The sequence below is a fragment of the Oncorhynchus nerka genome, linkage group LG13 (assembly GCF_034236695.1).
Source record: "Oncorhynchus nerka isolate Pitt River linkage group LG13, Oner_Uvic_2.0, whole genome shotgun sequence".
Lineage (NCBI taxonomy): Eukaryota > Metazoa > Chordata > Actinopteri > Salmoniformes > Salmonidae > Oncorhynchus > Oncorhynchus nerka.
In genome coordinates this window covers 98,458,466-98,482,262 of record NC_088408.1, presented here as the reverse complement: position 1 = coordinate 98,482,262, position 23,797 = coordinate 98,458,466, and the positions used below count along the sequence as shown (strand labels likewise).

The window sequence follows — 23,797 nt, the reverse complement described above, 5'->3', positions numbered from 1 at the left end:
GCTTTCTACTCCGTTAGCCAGCACCTCGCCTATATAGGTTCTCCTTTATGTTCAAGCTTTCTACTCCGTTAGCCAGCACCTCGCCTATTTAGGTGTGCATTTCTTTTTCTTCTAGAATGTATGGAAGCTCACCTTCTCTCTAGTGCTGTTGGCTGTTCTGGACCTCTGTGTAGCTCCTCTAAACGCTGTTCTGTAGTTGTAGAAGTTACCGGAAGGATCCATCTGGAGCTGGAGAGAAAGATTAGCATTATAACGCCAGTATAGCAGCAGGATTGTAATGTTGTGTTTATTTATTTAATGAGGCGACCATCGATTACCCCGGGCCAAACCCTAACACGGACGGCCATGGGCAAAACAATTGTGCGCCGCCCTACGGGACTCCCAATCACAACCGTTTGTGATACACCCTGGAATCGAACCAAGGTCTGTAGTGACGACCTCTAGCACTGATATGCAGTGCCTTAGACCGCTGTGCCACTCTGGTAGCCCGAGAAAGCTCTCAGATGAAATATTGGTTCTAACTACATCCTCAGACAGTGAGATGGCGATCCTATGATTGAGTTCATCTTCCTCATCATATGAGGCGGTAGCATAGCCTAGTGGTTAGAGTGTTGGACTAGTAACCAGCAGGTAGCCTAGTGGTTAGAGTGTTGGACTAGTAACCAGCAGGTAGCCTAGTGGTTAGAGTGTTGGACTAGTAACCAGCAGGTAGCCTAGTGGTTAGAGTGTTGGACTAGTAACCAGCAGGTAGCCTAGTGGTTAGAGCGTTGGACTAGTAACCAGCAGGTATCCTAGTGGTTAGAGTGTTGGACTAGTAACCAGCAGGTAGCCTAGTGGTTAGAGTGTTGGACTAGTAACCAGCAGGTAGCCTAGTGCTTAGAGCGTTGGACTAGTAACCAGCAGGTAGCCTAGTGGTTAGAGTGTTGGACTAGTAACCAGCAGGTAGCCTAGTGCTTGGACTAGAACCAGCAGGTATCCTAGTTGGACTAGTAACCAGCAGGTAGCCTAGTGGTTAGAGTGTTGGACTAGTAACCAGCAGGTAGCCTAGTGCTTAGAGCGTTGGACTAGTAACCGTAAAGGCGCGTTGCATGATTGAAGTCCCAGCAGGTAGAGCTGACAGTAACCGGTCAAAATCCCTGAGCTGACAAGGTTCTGCCCCCTGAACAAGGCAGTTAACCCACTGTTCCCCGGTAGGCCGTCATTGAAAATAAGAATTTGTTCATAACTGACTTGTTCAGTGTATATTGATTGCATCACTACTTTTGGTAAATGTAAACATATGGTTTGGGTTCAAATAAGGTGATTAGTTAGTTGTTGGCCAGGCTTTGGAGCGATGGTCTACCCTTCATACAGGAAAATCTGAACACATCCACCTCACTACTCCCCTAAAAAAAGGTTTCATTGCATCTCGATGACTCAACCAATCACTCACAGTCACACATAAACCAACCCTGTCAAACCAACTGCAGGCACACATATGCAGCAAGACAGATGGAGCCATCAAACCAGCTTACCAGCACTCTGACCTCTATCAACACAAAGGGAGGACAATAACCTAACACCACAGCCACCAACATCACTAGCAACAACATCCCTACAGAGAGAGAGAGAGAGAGAGAGAGAGAGAGAGAGAGACAGAGAGAGAGAGAGAGAGAGAGAGAGAGACAGAGAGAGAGAGGACAGAGACAGAGAGAGAGACAGAGAGAGAGGACAGAGACACAGAGTGAGAGAGAGAGAGAGGGGACAGAGAGAGAGAGGGGACAGAGAGAGAGACAGAGAGAGAGAGAGAGAGGACAGAGAGAGAGAGAGGACAGAGAGAGAGAGAGAGACAGAGAGAGAGACAGAGACACAGAGACAAAGACACAGAGACAGAGAGTGAGAGAGAGAGACAGAGACAGAGAGAAGACAGAGACAAAGAGTGAGACAGAGAGAGAGAGAGGACAGAGAGAGACAGAGAGAGAGAGGGACAGAGAGAGAGAGGGGACAGAGAGAGAGAGAGGACAGAGAGAGACAGAGACACAGAGTGAGAGAGAGACAAAGACACAGAGACAGAGAGAGTGAGAGAGAGAGGGGACAGAGAAAGACAGAGAGAAGACAGAGACAAAGAGTGAGAGAGAGGACAGAGAGAGAGAGAAGAGAAAGAGAGAGAGAGAGAGAGACAGAGAGAGAGACAGAGACACAAGAGTGAGAGAGAAGAGAAAGAGAGAGAGAAACCTGCTCCTTTGATGGCTCCTGGATTCCACTGGGGCCCAACCTGGTTTATCTCTTTAATCTCTGCTACTTCACATCTCCTGACTGGAAGGCCCCCTTCTATATCTGGTTCCTCCACAAACTCCCAGGGAGCTCAGTGTTATCTCAGCCCCAGGTAGAGCTCAACGTCTAGGGCTACCCATCCCCCAGGACCTGCCTCTTCCTCCTCCATCACCATGGAGCTACTTCCGACAGCTCAGAGGCAGTCCACTAGGCTTACAGGATAACATGGGAAGGTTAACTAAGTCCTAGCTGCCTTTTCATTTCTGTTGCTAGATTGTGTGATGCATGAGATCAAGTGCATGACACTACATGCAGCAAGTGACAATGAAAGAGTGTGTGTGTGTGTGTGTGTGTGTGTGTGTGTGTGTGTGTGTGTGTGTGTGTGTGTGTGTGTGTGTGTGTGTGTGTGTGTGTGTATACGTGCATATACCTCCAAGATGTCAAACTTGTCCGTCTTGACTTTGCTCCAGGTCTTCTTCAGTCGAGACACAGGACTCATGTTCATCCCAGCTGCAGAGAGCAAGATGGCCGACAAATTAGACAAACACAGCTTTTTCCTCATTGAAACAGACAGACACATACGTCTGCTAAATGACTTAAATGTAAATGTAATCACTCTGCTTCCCGTATGGTAACCACTCTGCTTCCCGTATGGTAACCACTCTGCTTCCCGTATGGTAACCACTCTGCTTCCCGTATGGTAACCACTCTGCTTCCCGTATGGTAACCACTCTGCTTCCCGTATGGTAACCACTCTGCTTCCCGTATGGTAACCACTCTGCTTCCCGTATGGTAACCACTCTGCTTCCCGTATGGTAACCACTCTGCTTCCCGTATGGTAACCACTCTGCTTCCCGTATGGTAACCACTCTGCTTCCCGTATGGTAACCACTCTGCTTCCCGTATGGTAACCACTCTGCTTCCCGTATGGTAACCACTCTGCTTCCCGTATGGTAACCACTCTGCTTCCCGTATGGTAACCACTCTGCTTCCCGTATGGTAACCACTCTGCTTCCCGTATGGTAACCACTCTGCTTCCCGTATGGTAACCACTCTGCTTCCCGTATGGTAACCACTCTGCATCCCGTATGGTAACCACTCTGCTTCCCGTATGGTAACCACTCTGCTTCCCGTATGGTAACCACTCTGCTTCCCGTATGGTAACCACTCTGCTTCCCGTATGGTAACCACTCTGCTTCCCATATGGTAACCACTCTGCTTCCCGTATGGTAACCACTCTGCTTCCCATATGGTAACCACTCTGCTTCCCATATGGTAACCACTCTGCTTCCCATATGGTAACCACTCTGCTGCCCCTTCAACACTCTGCTTCCCATATGGTAACCACTCTGCTTCCCATATGGTAACCACTCTGCTTCCCATATGATAATCACTCTGCTTCCCATATGATAATCACTCTGCTCCCTTATGGTAATCACTCTGCTTCCCGTATGGTAACCACTCTGCTTCCCGTATGGTAACCACTCTGCTTCCCGTATGGCAACCACTCTGCTTCCCGTATGGCAACCACTCTGCTTCCCGTATGGTAACCACTCTGCTTCCCGTATGGTAACCACTCTGCTTCCCGTATGGTAACCACTCTGCTTCCCGTATGGTAACCACTCTGCTTCCCGTATGGTAACCACTCTGCTTCCCGTATGGTAACCACTCTGCTTCCCATATGGTAACCACTCTGCTTCCCATATGGTAACCACTCTGCTTCCCATATGGTAACCACTCTGCTTCGCATATGGTAACCACTCTGCTTCCCATATGGTAACCACTCTGCTTCCCATATGGTAATCACTCTGCTTCCCATATGGTAATCACTCTGCTTCCCATATGGTAATCACTCTGCTTCCCATATGATAATCACTCTGCTTCCCATATGATAATCACTCTGCTTCCCATATGGTAACCACTCTGCTTCCCATATGGTAACCACTCTGCTTCCCATATGGTAACCACTCTGCTTCGCATATGGTAACCACTCTGCTTCCCATATGGTAATCACTCTGCTTCCCATATGGTAATCACTCTGCTTCCCATATGGTAATCACTCTGCTTCCCATATGGTAATCACTCTGCTTCCCATATGGTAATCACTCTGCTTCCCATATGGTAATCACTCTGCTTCCCATATGATAATCACGCTGCGTCCCATATGATAATCACTCTGCTTCCCATATGATAATCACTCTGCTTCCCATATGATAACCACTCTGCTTCCCATATGATAATCACTCTGCTTCCCATATGGTAATCACTCTGCTTCCCATATGATAACCATGGGACTGTGTGTGTGTCATGAAAGACATATATAGATCAAGGATCTTAAAGGCAAAACAGATCCTATATCAGCACTCTGAGATTCTTTGTAAATAAGGGCCCGTGTTAGACTATGATTTGTAGAGGGAACAACAAGGCCTTCTAAATGCTGTTAGAGAATGTTGGCAAGTCAGTCTCTGTAAACATGTCCAGTCTAATACACACACACACACGCTACACTACACACTACAATACACTACACACCACACACTACACTACACACCACACACGCTACACTACACACCAATACACACACCCCACTACACACACACACACACTAACTGCAGCAGCCAGGCAGAAAGAGACTAAGCCCATTTTCCCAGGGACTCGTTTGGTCTTTTCTTGTTAACCCTCCGCGGCTCCATCTCTAGGTCCCTGGAGACTCCTGGGAAAGAGGGGCTAAGGCTGGGACAGCTGGCTCTGACTCCCCTACAGTCCCCTCCCTCCCTCCATCCCTAACCTTTCCGCCTTCCCTTGGCGCGCCCGCCAACACCTCCCTCTCTCCCTCCCTGGTCAGTGCTGAACATCGGTCTAATATGGGTGTTTGTGTAGGCCACCCCCTCCACCCCAGCATTTAGGCCTGACCAACTGCCCTCCACCACCCCACCCCTCCACCCCAGCCCTCCACCACCCCACCCCCTCCACCCCAGCATTTAGGCCTGACCAACTGCCCCTCCACCACCCCACCCCAGCCTTTAGGCCTGACCAACTGCCCTCCACCACCCCACCCCAGCCTTTAGGCCTGACCAACTGCCCCTCCACCCCAGCCTTTAGGCCTGACCAACTGACCCCCACCCCAGCCTTTAGGCCTGACCAACTGCCCCTCCACCACCCCACCCTTTAGGCCTGACCAACTGCCCCTCCACCACCCCACCCCAGCCTTTAGGCCTGACCAACTGCCCCTCCACCACCCCACCCCAGCCTTTAGGCCTGACCAACTGCCCCTCCACCACCCCACCCCAGCCTTTAGGCCTGACCAACTGCCCCTCCACCACCCCACCCCAGCCTTTAGGCCTGACCAACTGCCCCTCCACCACCCCACCCCAGCCTTTAGGCCTGACCAACTGCCCCTCCACCACCCCACCCCAGCCTTTAGGCCTGACCAGCTGCCCCTCCACCACCCCACCCCAGCCTTTAGGCCTGACCAACTGCCCCTCCACCACCCCACCCCAGCCTTTAGGCCTGACCAGCTGCCCCTCCACCACCCCACCCCTCCACCCCAGCCTTTAGGCCTGACCAACTACCCCTAAATACAGCTGGAGCTCACTGGGTTTTGCTAGCACAAGCTTCTCCCTGGACCCAGATGACGTGTCAAGTTCATTGCAGACAAGCGGAGTAGAGATTCATGTGATTGAAATAACATGAATAAACTGGCATGTGATCTATAGGATTTTTTAAAATCAGGATATTTTCTACCTGCATTTTTTAAAATTTGTTGGCTATTTTTTATCTAGTTAGTCAATAGAAGTGACTTGCATTTGGTATCTAGGTCTCTGAATTCTGTGTTCTTTAGCTGCCAATGGCTAAAGGTGTAGCCTATCATACAATGTGTCCATTTGGCAGAGGCAGAATCTCTTACAATAGATTAATTTAATATTTATATAATTTTCATTTAGATATAATTTAGATTAACAACATGACAATGATTTTGAGATATATTATTATAAATAAAATGAAACCGTTCCAAGAAAATGTGTGCAAATGAAAATCATAATCGGCATGCAGATTGGTAGAAAGTGTAAGATAAATTGTAAATTGGCACTCCCGCATGAAAAAGGTTTCCCTACCCCTGGGCTAGAGTCACTCTGCTCATGATTATCAATTAAGTTGAACGTTCCCCTTCTCTACTCAGGTTAAGGACAATTTCTATGGCCAAATGGGTCACTTTTATAGGAAAACTTCAGCACAAAATAAATAAATAAGCAACATTTGAAATACTTTTAAGGTGATGTCGTTTCGGGTTAGGAATATTATATGGATTAGGAAGGTAAAAATCTTGCTGAACAACAAATTGCATTTACTGATTGAATTTCCTGACTGTAGTCAAAAAAAAGCCTTTTGAGTGTAAAGCAAGTGAGCAAAAGGAGTGAATTGTGACAAGGGAGGGTGAAAAAACAAAAACAACAAATAGAAAACAACAACAACAACAACACTTACAGATAATGGCCATGAGGGAGTTGAAGTTGCCGATGTTGAAACATTCCCGCGCCACGTCGATGAAGAACTCCATGACTCGCGCTCGCTGCTTCTTCTTTACGGGCTGTCACGTCAACAACAACAACAAGTCAACAACAACAACAAGTCAACAACAAGTCAACAACAACAAGTCAACAACAACAAAAAGCGCAAAATAAACCCTCAGGTTAAAAAGTAAAAAGATACGTGATGATAACCAAGGTAAACACTAGCTAAATTTGCTTAGCTGCTATAGGCTAAATGCTAGTTCACTAGCTACACACCATGCAGATCTCTGTGGCCACCATGAAGCTGAGTCTGTTGAACCACTCTACATACGCCTCCAGGTTGCTAGTCTTCTTGTGATCGCTGAAACAGCTCTGTGGAGATAAACACAGCCATTTCATTAGCATTAAGATGGCATAGATAGCTTAAAATTTAGTTAGCATTAGCAACAATAGCATTTTATTAGCAATACTTACCTTATTTTTTTTAATTTGAGGTATTTTTGCCAACAACAAAATGAGTAAAACAGTTCAACATTCTGTCATTTTATTTCAAGTGTGAACCTAGATCCTCAGATGGGTGTATAGGCTTTATAGTTGTTTTCGTAATTAGACTATTAATGCAGACTTGGCACTATGCTCTGAGTCACACCATCCGGGTGTCAGCTAGCTAGCTATTCACATTATTGAGCAGAGCTGTGATGAGGATTTCTCTCTGATTCTGATACCAAACATTCCTTTAGCCTTACGTAGCTCTCTCCACAGTGGTCCCCCCACACCCTCACACATTAACACACACACCAACCCCCCCCCAAACCCTTTGGAAGTGGATGTAGAGGTATAGCCCAAGGCACAAAAGAAGGAGCACTAATCCCCCCCCCCCCTCTTTGTTGCCTAGCAAAACTCTTGGGGTTCTGTAGCTGAGTGGTTGCTAGGCAATACGGCCCAAGCATTCTATGCCCTCCAGACAGACAGAAGAGGAAGAGGGACAGCACATATTTGGTCTACCTATAGAGGAAGAGGGACAGCACATATTTGGTCTACCTATAGAGGAAGAGGGACAACACATATTTGGTCTACCTATAGAGGAAGAGGGACAGCACATATTTGGTCTACCTATAGAGGAAGAGGGACAACACATACTTGGTCTACCTATAGAGGAAGAGGGACAGCACATATTTGGTCTACCTATAGAGGAAGAGGGACAGCACATATTTGGTCTACCTATAGAGGAAGAGGGACAGCACATACTTGGTCTACCTATAGAGGAAGAGGGACAGCACATATTTGGTCTACCTATAGAGGAAGAGGGACAGCACATATTTGGTCTACCTATAGAGGAAGAGGGACAGCACATATTTGGTCTACCTATAGAGGAAGAGGGACAGCACATATTTGGTCTACCTATAGAGGAAGAGGGACTGCACATATTTGGTCTACCTTATAGCGATCGCTAGCTTCTAGTCCTAGAAAACGGAAATGACTGATCATTTTCTACCTCTGGTTCGTTGGACATCGCTATGGGGAAAAGAATGGGGTTTTGGGACATATAACAGGCTTAGTACAGATCTTATACTCTTTGTTCGATGAGATAATATAAGTTCAGTTAAAGTGTAACTGACAGCATTTTAGTCACGTTAAATCTGTTTGAAATATGTTCAAATACACCCCCAGGAAGAACACAACACTTTTTTTTTTTTTTAAATTTTTTTTTTTGAGAAGCGATCAATTTTCTTGTTTTAATAAATTCATAAAACTTTTGGGAATTAAGTATATTTAAGGCATTTGTACAAATTCTACATCAATAAAGAGTCATTTTGGATGTCAGGGAAAATGTTTGGAGTAAAAAGTACATTATTGTCTTTGGAAATGTAGTGGAGTAAAAGTTGTCCAAAATATAAATAGTAAAGTAAAGTATACACCAAAAAATGTATTATGTAGTACTTATGTAGTACTTTAAAGTATTTTCACTTAAGTACTATACACCACTGCTGCCCCCTCGATCATGGGGGGCCATGATCGATGCCAAATACATTTGATTGACAACTAAGAGATATGCCAACTGTGGAATAACAGTCGTTCAAGTTCAGCATAGCTAGCTAGCAAAGCAATTCACATTTCACGTTAGCTTACCAAATGACACCTGCATCTCTAGCTGTAGCCACCGAAAAACGACATGAGAGGAAAATGTCGATCACTCACACACTCATCCAAAGACATGACATCCTCCCAGCAGCTAGCGAGCTAGTTAATGTTAGTCTCCGTGTTTTTGGCTTGCTATGTAAATAGATACGCTAGCCCAGGGTTGTCAAACTCATATTGAAAAAACAATGAATTCGCAGGCCAGACATTGGCAATTTGTTTTTACAACAAAACGTGCAACTGCGACCAAAACTGTGCCAATATATCCTCCCAACACCAGCTTCGAGGGCATTATCACTTCTATACAACAGGGTTACCAACATAATCAAATAATGATTGACCTATTTTCATTCAACTTTATTCGTATTAATTAATTTATACTATTTCATCCTTCCACGAGATATAGTCGATAACAATTCTAGGGTTGCTACCCAGGCCGGCTGGTCGTTCGTTCTATTGATTTGGTTTACAGAGGCGCGACCCAGTCGTTTAGTCTTTTTGTTCTGCATCTATGGACGCGACCCAGTCGTTCAGTCTTTGTGTTCTGTATCTATGGACCCGACCCAGTCGTTCAGTCTTTATGTTCTGTATCTATGGACGCGACCCAGTCGTTCAGTCTTTGTGTTCTGTATCTATGGACGTGACCCAGTCGTTCAGTCTTTGTGTTCTGTATCTATGGACGTGACCCAGTCGTTCAGTCTTTGTGTTCTGTATCTATGGACGTGACCCAGTCGTTCAGTCTTTGTGTTCTGTATCTATGGACGTGACCCAGTCGTTCCTTCTTTTTGTTCTGTATCTATGGACGTGACCCAGTCGTTCAGTCTTTGTGTTCTGTATCTATGGACGTGACCCAGTCGTTCAGTCTTTGTGTTCTGTATCTATGGACGTGACCCAGTCGTTCAGTCTTTGTGTTCTGTATCTATGGACGTGACCCAGTCGTTCAGTCTTTGTGTTCTGTATCTATGGACGTGACCCAGTCGTTCAGTCTTTGTGTTCTGTATCTATGGACGCGACCCAGTCGTTCAGTCTTTGTGTTCTGTATCTATGGACCCGACCCAGTCGTTCAGTCTTTTTGTTCTGTATCTATGGACGTGACCCAGTCATTCAGTCTTTTTGTTCTGTATCTATGGACGAGACCCAGTCGTTCAGTCTTTTTGTTCTGTATCTATGGACGTGACCCAGTCGTTCAGTCTTTTTGTTCTGTATCTATGGACGTGACCCAGTCGTTCAGTCTTTTTGTTCTGTATCTATGGACGTGACCCAGTCGTTCAGTCTTTTTGTTCTGTATCTATGGACGTGACCCAGTCGTTCAGTCTTTGTGTTCTGTATCTATGGACGTGACCCAGTCGTTCAGTCTTTTTGTTCTGTATCTATGGACGTGACCCAGTCGTTCAGTCTTTTTGTTCTGTATCTATGGACGCGACTCAGTCGTTCAGTCTTTTTGTTCTGTATCTATGGGCGTGATCCAGTCGTTCATTCTAAATGTTCTATAGCCATACTGGCTGGCAGCGTTCTTATCCCTTGCTTGCTAGCTAGCCAACTAACGCTAATTTACAGTCAGGTCAAACAGCGTAGCCAGAATAACAGAAATGTAGCTTCATTTGCATTTGTTTAAGCTGTTTTCTAGTGACATCTATTTGAATTCATTCATAACAATGAGCTAATAATGAGCATTGTCAACTGGCATAGAAACTGTAATTTCTCGTCAGGAGACTGTTGTTAAGAGGAGCTAGCCAACAACACAGCTAACACAATCACTTCAAACTGAAGCTGGACACTGTTGTTCAGAGGAGCTAGCCAACAACACAGCTAACACAATCACTTCAAACTGAAGCTGGACACTGTTGTTAAGAGGAGCTAGCCAACAACACAGCTAACACAATCACTTCAAACTGAAGCTGGACACTGTTGTTAAGAGGAGCTAGCCAACAACACAGCTAACACAATCACTTCAAACTGAAACTGGACACTGTTGTTAAAAGGAGCTAGCCAACAACACAGCTAACACAATCACTTCAAACTGAAGCTGGACACTGTTGTTAAGAGGAGCTAGCCAACAACACAGCTAACACAATCACTTCAAACTGAAGCTGGAAAGACTGTAAACTAGCTGCATTTTGTTTCATTTTACTTTGTTTTTTTTCCATTGACATTTCTCTATATATGTCCATAAAAATGATGCCGATTCATGATTGGCTGGCTGAGAAAGGCTGCCTGTCTGTCTTGTCCCGTCCCCTACACATTCATTACTATGGGGCAGCTGGAGATCGAATTACAATATTGGAACAATGTTGCAAACGTCAGAGAGACGGACAGCAAGGTTTATACAAATATCCTCTGTTGAAAACCAATTGCTCGTCTAAAAGAAATCGGAGATAATGTCTAGAAGCTTTTTATAGTGGAGATCACGTTTATAAATTGCCTGGCTGGGCTGATGAGACCGTGGATTGCGCTGTCAGATGGAACAGAGTAAATAGGCATTTCAACGCTTTAGCCGGTGGTAGCATAGAATAGACACCAGGTGGAATGCGGTTTTAACCAATCACCTTCTAGGATTAGACCCACCCGTTGTATAATATATAACAACACACGGTGATAGCCAACTGTAGCCTGTTTACATAACATACCAGTGACCTATTGAGGACAATACCTTGTCATTATCAAGAGGGTCTTTCTTCTCAAACGCCTGGATAAATTCCTCTGGTCCGATGTAACTCAGTCTCTCCTGAAAAGGAAAAAGGAACTCAATAAATTCCATCTGTCTGCGTTTCGATAGACAGACATATTTATATATTGTCAGTTCAAGGAAGTTAATAAATGTTTAGCCAAGTCACTATTGACTGTTTTACTGTTTTTAAAAGCATAGAGATACACTGAAGAAAGGAGAGAGCAGATCATCTCCTAAGAGCAGATTGTCTCCTAAGAGCAGATCATCTCCTAAGAGCAGATCGTCTCCTAAGAGCAGATCATCTCCTAAGAGCAGATCGTCTCCTAAGAGCAGATCGTCTCCTAAGAGCAGATCGTCTCCGAAGAGCAGATTGTCTCCTAAGAGCAGATCGTCTCCTAAGAGCAGATCGTCTCCTAAGAGCAGATCGTCTCCTAAGAGCAGATCGTCTCCTAAGAGCAGATTGTCTCCTAAGAGCAGATTGTCTCCTAAGAGCAGATTGTCTCCTAAGAGCAGATTGTCTCCTAAGAGCAGATTGTCTCCTAAGAGCAGATCGTCTCCTAAGAGCAGATCGTCTCCTAAGAGCAGATCGTCTCCTAAGAGCAGATCGTCTCCTAAGAGCAGATCGTCTCCTAAGAGCAGATTGTCTCCTAAGAGCAGATCGTCTCCTAAGAGCAGATCGTCTCCTAAGAGCAGATCGTCTCCGAAGAGCAGATTGTCTCCTAAGAGCAGATCGTCTCCTAAGAGCAGATCGTCTCCTAAGAGCAGATCGTCTCCTAAGAGCAGATCGTCTCCTAAGAGCAGATCGTCTCCTAAGAGCAGATTGTCTCCTAAGAGCAGATCGTCTCCTAAGAGCAGATCGTCTCCTAAGAGCAGATCGTCTCCTAAGAGCAGATTGTCTCCTAAGAGCAGATTGTCTCCTAAGACCAGATTGTCTCCTAAAACCAGACTGTCTCCTAAAACCAGACTGTCTCCTAAGCATTTCACTGTATGGTCTAGTACACCTGTTGTATTCGGTACATGTGACTAATAACATTTGATTTGAGTTGCCATGGTGAAGGGACCTATAAATATCATCAGACATTTACCATTCACAGTATAAATAGCGAGTAGATTATATATATATATATTTGATCATTTAGTAACATACCAGTTCTATGTGAGTGAGCTGCTGTGCCACGGTGAAGGGGTCGTTACAGACGGACAGCATGTCCCTCTGGATGGCCTGAGGCTTGGCCTTGAGCACAGTCAGTCGGTCTGTGGCTGTAGCATTGAGCTTGACCAGGGCCTCCTCGTACTGGCTCAGAGTAGTCAGCTTCCTGATTAGGACCTGAATCATCTGGTGAACCACCTTCCTGTACAGCTGGAGGGAGGGAAGGAGAGAGAGAGACAGAGAGAGAGAGACAGAGACAGAGACAGAGACAGAGGAAAGAGGAGAGGTAGGGAGAGGAAGGGGGAGAGGAGAGGTAGGGAGAGGGAAGAGGGAGAGGGAAGGAGGGAGAGTGAATTTTTTTGAGGAGATTACAGTTCAATGTTTTTCATGCAATTAGTTTAAAATACTGACACATGTATAGGTAAAGAGAGAGAGATAAAGAGATAGAGCGATAGATAGATAGAAACAAATCCAATTTTGATAAACTCCCATATCTACTGGGTGAAATACCACAGTGTTCCATCACAGCAGCAAGATTTGTGACCTGTTGCCACAAGAAAAGGGCAACCAGTGAAGAACAAACACCATTGTAAATACAACCTATATTTATGTTTATTTATTTTCACTTTTGGACATGAACTATATACACATCAATACAACACTGTGTGTATATATATATATACAGTGCCTTGCGAAAGTATTCGGCCCCCTTGAACTTTGCGACCTTTTGCCACATTTCAGGCTTCAAACATAAAGATATAAAACTGTATTTTTTGTGCAGAATCAACAACAAGTGGGACACAATCATGAAGTGGAACAACATTTATTGGATATTTCAAAGTTTTTTAACAAATCAAAAACTGAAAAATTGGGCGTGCAAAATTATTCAGCCCCTTTACTTTCAGTGCAGCAAACTCTCTCCAGAAGTTCAGTGAGGATCTCTGAATGATCCAATGTTGACCTAAATGACTAATGATGATAAATACAATCCACCTGTGTGTAATCAAGTCTCCGTATAAATGCACCTGCACTGTGATAGTCTCAGAGGTCCGTTAAAAGCGCAGAGAGCATCATGAAGAACAAGGAACACACCAGGCAGGTCCGAGATACTGTTGTGAAGAAGTTTAAAGCCGGATTTGGATACAAAAAGATTTCCCAAGCTTTAAACATCCCAAGGAGCACTGTGCAAGCGATAATATTGAAATGGAAGGAGTATCAGACCACTGCAAATCTACCAAGACCTGGCCGTCCCTCTAAACTTTCAGCTCATACAAGGAGAAGACTGATCAGAGATGCAGCCAAGAGGCCCATCATCACTCTGGATGAACTGCAGAGATCTACAGCTGAGGTGGGACACTCTGTCCATAGGACAACAATCAGTCGTATATTGCACAAATCTGGCCTTTATGGAAGAGTGGCAAGAAGAAAGCCATTTCTTAAAGATATCCATAAAAAGTGTTGTTTAAAGTTTGCCACAAGCCACCTGGGAGACACACCAAACATGTGGAAGAAGGTGCTCTGGTTAGATTAAACCAAAATTGAACTTTTAGGCAACAATGCAAAACGTTATGTTTGGCGTAAAAGCAACACAGCTCATCACCCTGAACACACCATCCCCACTGTCAAACATGGTGGTGGCAGCATCATGGTTTGGGCCTGCTTTTCTTCAGCAGGGACAGGGAAGATGGTTAAAATTGATGGGAAGATGGAGCCAAATACAGGACCATTCTGGAAGAAAACCTGATGGAGTCTGCAAAAGACCCGAGACTGGGACGGAGATTTGTCTTCCAACAAGACAATGATCCAAAACATAAAGCAAAATCTACAATGGAATGGTTCAAAAATAAACATATCCAGGTGTTAGAATGGCCAAGTCAAAGTCCAGACCTGAATCCAATCGAGAATCTGTGGAAAGAACTGAAAACTGCTGTTCACAAATGCTCTCCATCCAACCTCACTGAGCTCGAGCTGTTTTGCAAGGAGAAAAGTCTCTCGATGTGCAAAACTTATAGAGACATACCCCAAGCGACTTACAGCTGTAATCGCAGCAAAAGGTGGCGCTACAATGTATTAACTTAAGGGGGCTGAATCATTTTGCACGCCCAATTTTTCAGTTTTTGATTTGTTAAAAAAGTTTGAAATATCCAATAAATGTCGTTCCACTTCATGATTGTGTCCCACTTGTTGTTGATTCTTCACAAAAAAAAATACAGTTTTATATCTTTATGTTTGAAGCCTGAAATGTGGCAAAAGGTCGCAAAGTTCAAGGGGGCCGAATACTTTCGCAAGGCACTGTATATACAGCAGTGGGGCAAAAAAGTATTTAGTCAGCCACCAATTGTGCAAGTTCTCCCACTTAAAAAGATGAGAGAGGCCTGTAATTGTCAGCATAGGTACACTTCAACTATGACAGACAAAATGAGGGAAAAAAATCCAGAAAATCACATTGTAGGATTTTTAATTAATTTATTTGTAAATTATTTTGGAACTTCTGTGAGTGTAATGTTTACTGTTAATTTTATATTGTTTATTTCACTTTTGTAAATGATCTATTTCACTTGCTTTGGCAATGCTAACATATGTTTCCCATGCCAATAAAGCCCGTAAATTGAAATTGAATAGATATATAAAGACAGAGACAGACAGAGAGACAGACAGAGAGACAGACAGAGACAGACAGAGAGACAGAGAGAGACAGACAGAGAGACAGACAGACAGAGAGAGACAGAGAGACAGACAGAGAGAGACACAGAGACAGACAGAGAGAGACAGAGAGACAGACAGAGAGTGAGAGAGAGAGTGCATTAGAGCTGGAATAATTTGGTGGGTTCTTATATTTGTCCTATTTCACACATGTATTGCGATGTCTAAATAAGCATGTGTGAATTGGAAATGTGTATTTTTGCATATCCCACTCTCTCTGAGACACCCTCGGAGAGTGGGGTCACGGCCTGGGTCTGCCATGATCAACCGCAACCCTGGAGCAATTAAGGCCTTTTTCAAGGGCACAGAGATGTTTCACCTTGTTGGCTCAGGGATTCAAATGAATGACCTTTCAGTTACTTGCCCTCTTGCTGCCATCCCAGTGTTTATGCATGCTGAGCATGCTCACGTCTGTCTGAAATAAATACTTTAAAAATAAATAAAAATAGGTTGAATGCTGCATGTAGATCCTAAGAGAAGGGTGGAATTATGGTCTGGAATTCAGGCCATTCCTGCATGTGGCCATTCCTGCATCTGCAAGAACCTATCTTTCTACTTCTATTGGTAAATTGGTAAGCCAGGACAGACGGGAGGTAGCTCCAGTATAGCAGGTACCATAACGTTGGATGCCAACCGGCGATAAACCCCACAGAAGAAGAAGCGAGGGCCGACAACGGTAGACAGTGTCCTTCTGTTTTCCTGCAGTTCTGTTAACGACGGCGAAGGCAAGTGTTCGGCAGGCGGGATCGAAGGACACCGTCTACCGACGTCGCCCCGCCTCAAGCTAGCTAGTAGGAAGGGTTCCGGTAGGAGGGAGCGAAGGACACCGTCTACCGACGTCGCCCCGCCTCAAGCTAGCTAGTAGGAAGGGTTCCGGTAGGAGGGAGCGAAGGACACAGTCTACCGGAATCGCCCCGTCTCAAGCTAGCTAGTAGGAAGGGTTCCGGTAGGAGGGAGCGAAGGACACCGTCTACCGACGTCGCCCCGCCTCAAACTGATAATACTTTATTTCCCCTTTGACCCACATTCACACAAGCATGAAGATGTTGGGGGGGGGTGTTCATGCAGGAACCAATGGGATGCTGGTGTGTGGGGGGGCATTCATGCAGGAACCAATGGGATGCTGGTGTGGGGGGGGCATTCATGCAGGAACCAATGGGATGCTGGTGTGGGGGGGCATTCATGCAGGAACCAATGGGATGCTGCTGGGGGGCCATTCATGCAGGAACCAATGGGATGCTGGTGGGGGGCATTCATGCAGGAACCAATGGGATGCTGGTGTGGGGGGGCATTCATGCAGGAACCAATGGGATGCTGGTGTGGGGGGCATTCATGCAGGAACCAATGGGATGCTGGTGTGGGGGTGGCATTCATGCAGGAACCAATGGGATGCTGGTGGGGGGCATTCATGCAGGAACCAATGGGATGCTGGTGTGGGGGCATTCATGCAGGAACCAATGGGATGCTGGTGTGGGGGGCATTCATGCAGGAACCAATGGGATGCTGGTGTGGGGGGCATTCATGCAGGAACCAATGGGATGCTGGTGTGGGGGGCATTCATGCAGGAACCAATGGGATGCTGGTGTGAGGGGGCATTCATGCAGGAACCAATGGGATGCTGGTGTGGGGGGGGGGGGTGGGGGCATTCATGCAGGAACCAATGGGATGCTGGTGTGGGGGGCATTCATGCAGGAACCAATGGGATGCTGGTGGGGGGGGCATTCATGCAGGAACCAATGGGATGCTGGTGGGGGGGCATTCATGCAGGAACCAATGGGATGCTGGTGGGGGGCATTCATGCAGCAACCAATGGGATGCTGGTGGGGGGAGGCATTCATGCAGGAACCAATGGGATGCTGGTGGGGGGCATTCATGCAGGAACCAATGGGATGCTGGTGTGGGGGGGCATTCATGCAGGAACCAATGGGATGCTGGTGGGGGGCATTCATGCAGCAACCAATGGGATGCTGGTGGGGGAGGCATTCATGCAGGAACCAATGGGATGCTGGTGGGGGGAATTCATGCAGGAACCAATGGGATGCTGGTGGGGGGCATTCATGCAGGAACCAATGGGATGCTGGTGTGGGGGGCATTCATGCAGGAACCAATGGGATGCTGGTGGGGGGGGGCATTCATGCAGGAACCAATGGGATGCTGGTGTGGGGGGGGGCATTCATGCAGGAATTCCCCGATCTTAACCAGGCACAGTAACTTGTTTACATTCACGCTCCTGCCTCCCTGTATATCTGATACATTTACCGTTTTTTTTTATCATGTTGAACTTGTGCTCTTTACAACAGAATATTAGAATGAGGTGAATTCCAATGGGGGTTTTGGACCAAGTTACACTTCTCAAAAGGCACTGAATTAGTGGAACGACCCACATGTATAGTAGACCATAGTGTTTTTAATACTCCGTTCTATGTGCGTGGCTGACTGGGTGGTGTGTATCACCAATGTGTACCCTGATACAGCCCAAACAGACAGTAGGCCAGGTCGCTACTTCATCAGTGGATTGGATAGAGCCCAAACAGACAGTAGGCCAGGTCGCTACTTCATCAGTGGATTGGATACAGCCCAAACAGACAGTAGGCCAGGTCGCTACTTCATCAGTGGATTGGATAGAGCCCAAACAGACAGTAGGCCAGGTCGCTACTTCATCAGTGGATTGGATAGAGCCCAAACAGACAGTAGGCCAGGTCGCTACTTCATCAGTGGATTGGATAGAGCCCAAACAGACAGTAGGCCAGGTCACTACTTCATCAGTGGATTGGATAGAGCCCAAACAGACAGTAGGCCAGGTCGCTACTTCATCAGTGGATTGGCTAGAGCCCAAACAGACAGTAGGCCAGGTCGCTACTTCATCAGTGGATTGGAGAGCCCAAACAGACAGTAGGCCAGGTCGCTACTTCAGTGGATTGGATACAGCCCAAACAGACAGTAGGCCAGGTCGCTACTTCATCAGTGGATTGGAGAGAGCCCAAACAGACAGTAGGCCAGGTCGCTACTTCATCAGTGGATTGGATAGAGCCCAAACAGACAGTAGGCCAGGTCGCTACTTCATCAGTGGATTGGCTAGAGCCCAAACAGACAGTAGGCTAGGTCGCTACTTCATCAGTGGATTGGATAGAGCCCAAACAGACAGTAGGCCAGGTCGCTACTTCATCAGTGGATTGGAGAGCCCAAACAGACAGTAGGCCAGGTCGCTACTTCAGTGGATTGGATAGAGCCCAAACAGACAGTAGGCCAGGTCGCTACTTCATCAGTGGATTGGATAGAGCCCAAACAGACAGTAGGCCAGGTCGCTACTTCATCAGTGGATTGGATAGAGCCCAAACAGACAGTAGGCCAGGTCGCTACTTCATCAGTGGATTGGAGAGCCCAAACAGACAGTAGGCCAGGTCGCTACTTCAGTGGATTGGATAGAGCCCAAACAGACAGTAGGCCAGGTCGCTACTTCATCAGTGGATTGGATAGAGCCCAAACAGACAGTAGGCCAGGTCGCTACTTCATCAGTGGATTGGATAGAGCCCAAACAGACAGTAGGCCAGGTCGCTACTTCATCAGTGGATTGGCTAGAGCCCAAACAGACAGTAGGCCAGGTCGCTACTTCATCAGTGGATTGGATAGAGCCCAAACAGACAGTAGGCCAGGTCGCTACTTCAGTGGATTGGATAGAGCCCAAACAGACAGTAGGCCAGGTCGCTACTTCATCAGTGGATTGGATAGAGCCCAAACAGACAGTAGGCCAGGTCGCTACTTCATCAGTGGATTGGAGAGCCCAAACAGACAGTAGGCCAGGTCGCTACTTCATCAGTGGATTGGAGAGCCCAAACAGACAGTAGGCCAGGTCGCTACTTCAGTGGATTGGATAGAGCCCAAACAGACAGTAGGCCAGGTCGCTACTTCATCAGTGGATTGGATAGAGCCCAAACAGACAGTAGGCCAGGTCGCTACTTCATCAGTGGATTGGAGAGCCCAAACAGACAGTAGACCAGGTCACTACTTCATCAGTGGATTGGATAGAGCCCAAACAGACAGTAGGCCAGGTCGCTACTTCATCAGTGGATTGGATAGAGCCCAAACAGACAGTAGGCCAGGTCGCTACTTCAGTGGATTGGATAGAGCCCAGACAGACAGGCCAGGTCACTACTTCATCAGTGGATTGGATAGAGCCCAGACAGACAGGCCAGGTCACTACTTCATCAGTGGATTGGATAGAGCCCAAACAGACAGTAGGCCAGGTCACTTCAGTGGATTGGATAGAGCCCAGACAGACAGGCCAGGTCACTACTTCATCAGTGGATTGGATAGAGCCCAGACAGACAGGCAGGTCACTACTTCATCAGTGGATTGGATAGAGCCCAAACAGACAGTAGGCCAGGTCGCTACTTCATCAGTGGATTGGAGAGCCCAAACAGACAGTAGGCCAGGTCGCTACTTCATCAGTGGACTAGAGAGCCCAAACAGACAGTAGGCCAGGTTACTACTTCATCAGTGGATTGGATAGAGCCCAAACAGACAGCAGGCCAGGTCACTACTTCATCACTGGATTGGATAGAGCCCAAACAGACAGTAGGCCAGGTCGCTACTTCATCAGTGGATTGGATAGAGCCCAAACAGACAGTAGGCCAGGTCACTACTTCATCAGTGGATTGGATAGAGCCCAAACAGACAGTAGGCCAGGTCGCTACTTCATCAGTGGATTGGCTAGAGCCCAAACAGACAGTAGGCCAGGTCGCTACTTCATCAGTGGATTGGAGAGCCCAAACAGACAGTAGGCCAGGTCGCTACTTCAGTGGATTGGATAGAGCCCAAACAGACAGTAGGCCAGGTCGCTACTTCATCAGTGGATTGGATAGAGCCCAAACAGACAGTAGGCCAGGTCGCTACTTCATCAGTGGATTGGATAGAGCCCAAACAGACAGTAGGCCAGGTCGCTACTTCATCAGTGGATTGGCTAGAGCCCAAACAGACAGTAGGCCAGGTCGCTACTTCATCAGTGGATTGGATAGAGCCCAAACAGACAGTAGGCCAGGTCGCTACTTCAGTGGATTGGATAGAGCCCAAACAGACAGTAGGCCAGGTCGCTACTTCATCAGTGGATTGGATAGAGCCCAAACAGACAGTAGGCCAGGTCGCTACTTCATCAGTGGATTGAGAGCCCAAACAGACAGTAGGCCAGGTCGCTACTTCATCAGTGGATTGGAGAGCCCAAACAGACAGTAGGCCAGGTCGCTACTTCAGTGGATTGGATAGAGCCCAAACAGACAGTAGGCCAGGTCGCTACTTCAGTGGATTGGATAGAGCCCAAACAGACAGTAGGCCAGGTCGCTACTTCATCAGTGGATTGGATAGAGCCCAAACAGACAGTAGGCCAGGTCGCTACTTCATCAGTGGATTGGAGAGCCCAAACAGACAGTAGGCCAGGTCGCTACTTCATCAGTGGATTGGAGAGCCCAAACAGACAGTAGGCCAGGTCGCTACTTCAGTGGATTGGATAGAGCCCAAATAGACAGTAGGCCAGGTCGCTACTTCATCAGTGGATTGGATAGAGCCCAAACAGACAGTAGGCCAGGTCGCTACTTCATCAGTGGATTGGAGAGCCCAAACAGACAGTAGACCAGGTCACTACTTCATCAGTGGATTGGATAGAGCCCAAACAGACAGTAGGCCAGGTCGCTACTTCATCAGTGGATTGGATAGAGCCCAAACAGACAGTAGGCCAGGTCGCTACTTCAGTGGATTGGATAGAGCCCAGACAGACAGGCCAGGTCACTACTTCATCAGTGGATTGGATAGAGCCCAGACAGACAGGCCAGGTCACTACTTCATCAGTGGATTGGATAGAGCCCAAATAGACAGTAGGCCAGGTCGCTACTTCAGTGGATTGGATAGAGCCCAGACAGACAGGCCAGGTCACTACTTCATCAGTGGATTGGATAGAGCCCAGACAGACAGGCCAGGTCACTACTTCATCAGTGGATTGGATAGAGCCCAAACAGACAGTAGGCCAGGTCGCTACTTCATCAGTGGATTGGAGAGCCCAAACAGACAGTAGGCCAGGTCGCTACTTCATCAGTGGACTAGAGAGCCCAAACAGACAGTAGGCCAGGTTACTACTTCATCAGTGGATTGGATAGAGCCCAAACAGACAGCAGGCCAGGTCACTACTTCATCACTGGATTGGATAGAGCCCAAACAGACAGTAGGCCAGGTCGCTACTTCATCAGTGGATTGGATAGAGCCCAAACAGACAGTAGGCCAGGTCACTACTTCATCAGTGGATTGGATAGAGCCCAAACAGACAGTAGGCCAGGTCGCTACTTCATCAGTGGATTGGCTAGAGCCCAAACAGACAGTAGGCCAGGTCGCTACTTCATCAGTGGATTGGAGAGCCCAAACAGACAGTAGGCCAGGTCGCTACTTCAGTGGATTGGATAGAGCCCAAACAGACAGTAGGCCAGGTCGCTACTTCATCAGTGGATTGGATAGAGCCCAAACAGACAGTAGGCCAGGTCGCTACTTCATCAGTGGATTGGATAGAGCCCAAACAGACAGTAGGCCAGGTCGCTACTTCATCAGTGGATTGGCTAGAGCCCAAACAGACAGTAGGCCAGGTCGCTACTTCATCAGTGGATTGGATAGAGCCCAAACAGACAGTAGGCCAGGTCGCTACTTCAGTGGATTGGATAGAGCCCAAACAGACAGTAGGCCAGGTCGCTACTTCATCAGTGGATTGGATAGAGCCCAAACAGACAGTAGGCCAGGTCGCTACTTCATCAGTGGATTGGAGAGCCCAAACAGACAGTAGGCCAGGTCGCTACTTCATCAGTGGATTGGAGAGCCCAAACAGACAGTAGGCCAGGTCGCTACTTCAGTGGATTGGATAGAGCCCAAACAGACAGTAGGCCAGGTCGCTACTTCATCAGTGGATTGGATAGAGCCCAAACAGACAGTAGGCCAGGTCGCTACTTCATCAGTGGATTGGAGAGCCCAAACAGACAGTAGACCAGGTCACTACTTCATCAGTGGATTGGATAGAGCCCAAACAGACAGTAGGCCAGGTCGCTACTTCATCAGTGGATTGGATAGAGCCCAAACAGACAGTAGGCCAGGTCGCTACTTCAGTGGATTGGATAGAGCCCAGACAGACAGGCCAGGTCACTACTTCATCAGTGGATTGGATAGAGCCCAGACAGACAGGCCAGGTCACTACTTCATCAGTGGATTGGATAGAGCCCAAACAGACAGTAGGCCAGGTCGCTACTTCATCAGTGGATTGGATAGAGCCCAAACAGACAGTAGGCCAGGTCGCTACTTCAGTGGATTGGATAGAGCCCAGACAGACAGGCCAGGTCACTACTTCATCAGTGGATTGGATAGAGCCCAGACAGACAGGCCAGGTCACTACTTCATCAGTGGATTGGATAGAGCCCAAACAGACAGTAGGCCAGGTCGCTACTTCAGTGGATTGGATAGAGCCCAGACAGACAGGCCAGGTCACTACTTCATCAGTGGATTGGATAGAGCCCAGACAGACAGGCCAGGTCACTACTTCATCAGTGGATTGGATAGAGCCCAAACAGACAGTAGGCCAGGTCGCTACTTCATCAGTGGATTGGAGAGCCCAAACAGACAGTAGGCCAGGTCGCTACTTCATCAGTGGACTAGAGAGCCCAAACAGACAGTAGGCCAGGTTACTACTTCATCAGTGGATTGGATAGAGCCCAAACAGACAGCAGGCCAGGTCACTACTTCATCAGTGGATTGGATAGAGCCCAAACAGACAGTAGGCCAGGTCGCTACTTCATCAGTGGATTGGATAGAGCCCAAACAGACAGTAGGCCAGGTCGCTACTTCATCAGTGGATTGGATAGAGCCCAAACAGACAGTAGGCCAGGTTACTACTTCATCAGTGGATTGGATAGAGCCCAAACAGACAGTAGGCCAGGTCACTACTTCATCAGTGGATTGGATAGAGCCCAAACAGACAGTAGGCCAGGTCGCTACTTCATCAGTGGATTGGATAGAGCCCAAACAGACAGTAGGCCAGGTCACTACTTCATCAGTGGATTGGATAGAGCCCAAACAGACAGTAGGCCAGGTCACTACTTCATCAGTGGATTGGATAGAGCCCAAACAGACAGTAGGCCAGGTCGCTACTTCAGTGTATTATCTTAAATGAGATAGGTTATCCAAGGATTCATGGGGATAGAGGAGGAGGTTGGGAAGAATTTAGGTGTGTGTCATCAGAGACATTATTGATTTTCAAATTAAAGCCTGATCAATACTCTGTACTCAGAGTACCAGGAGCGGGCAGCGCTGTGTTTCTGGGTTACAGATGTCACGGAGCAGATGGATGCGTCCTCC

General features: G+C 47.1%; 1 protein-coding gene across 3 annotated transcripts in view; it reads right to left on the bottom strand.

Moving 5' to 3' along the window:
- Nucleotides 1-23,797, bottom strand: part of LOC115127952 (ras-GEF domain-containing family member 1B-A-like) — a 97,183-nt gene that overhangs the window by 22,283 nt on the left and 51,103 nt on the right. For all 3 annotated transcript variants that reach the window (XM_065026898.1, XM_065026899.1, XM_065026897.1), the window contains exons 5-10: nucleotides 12,719-12,931; nucleotides 11,554-11,628; nucleotides 7,041-7,136; nucleotides 6,739-6,841; nucleotides 2,684-2,763; nucleotides 133-228 (exon numbers count right to left, since the gene is read on the bottom strand). In XM_065026898.1, the coding sequence (XP_064882970.1) occupies nucleotides 133-228; nucleotides 2,684-2,763; nucleotides 6,739-6,841; nucleotides 7,041-7,136; nucleotides 11,554-11,628; nucleotides 12,719-12,931 (663 nt within the window). The remainder of the gene's footprint in view (nucleotides 1-132; nucleotides 229-2,683; nucleotides 2,764-6,738; nucleotides 6,842-7,040; nucleotides 7,137-11,553; nucleotides 11,629-12,718; nucleotides 12,932-23,797) is intronic.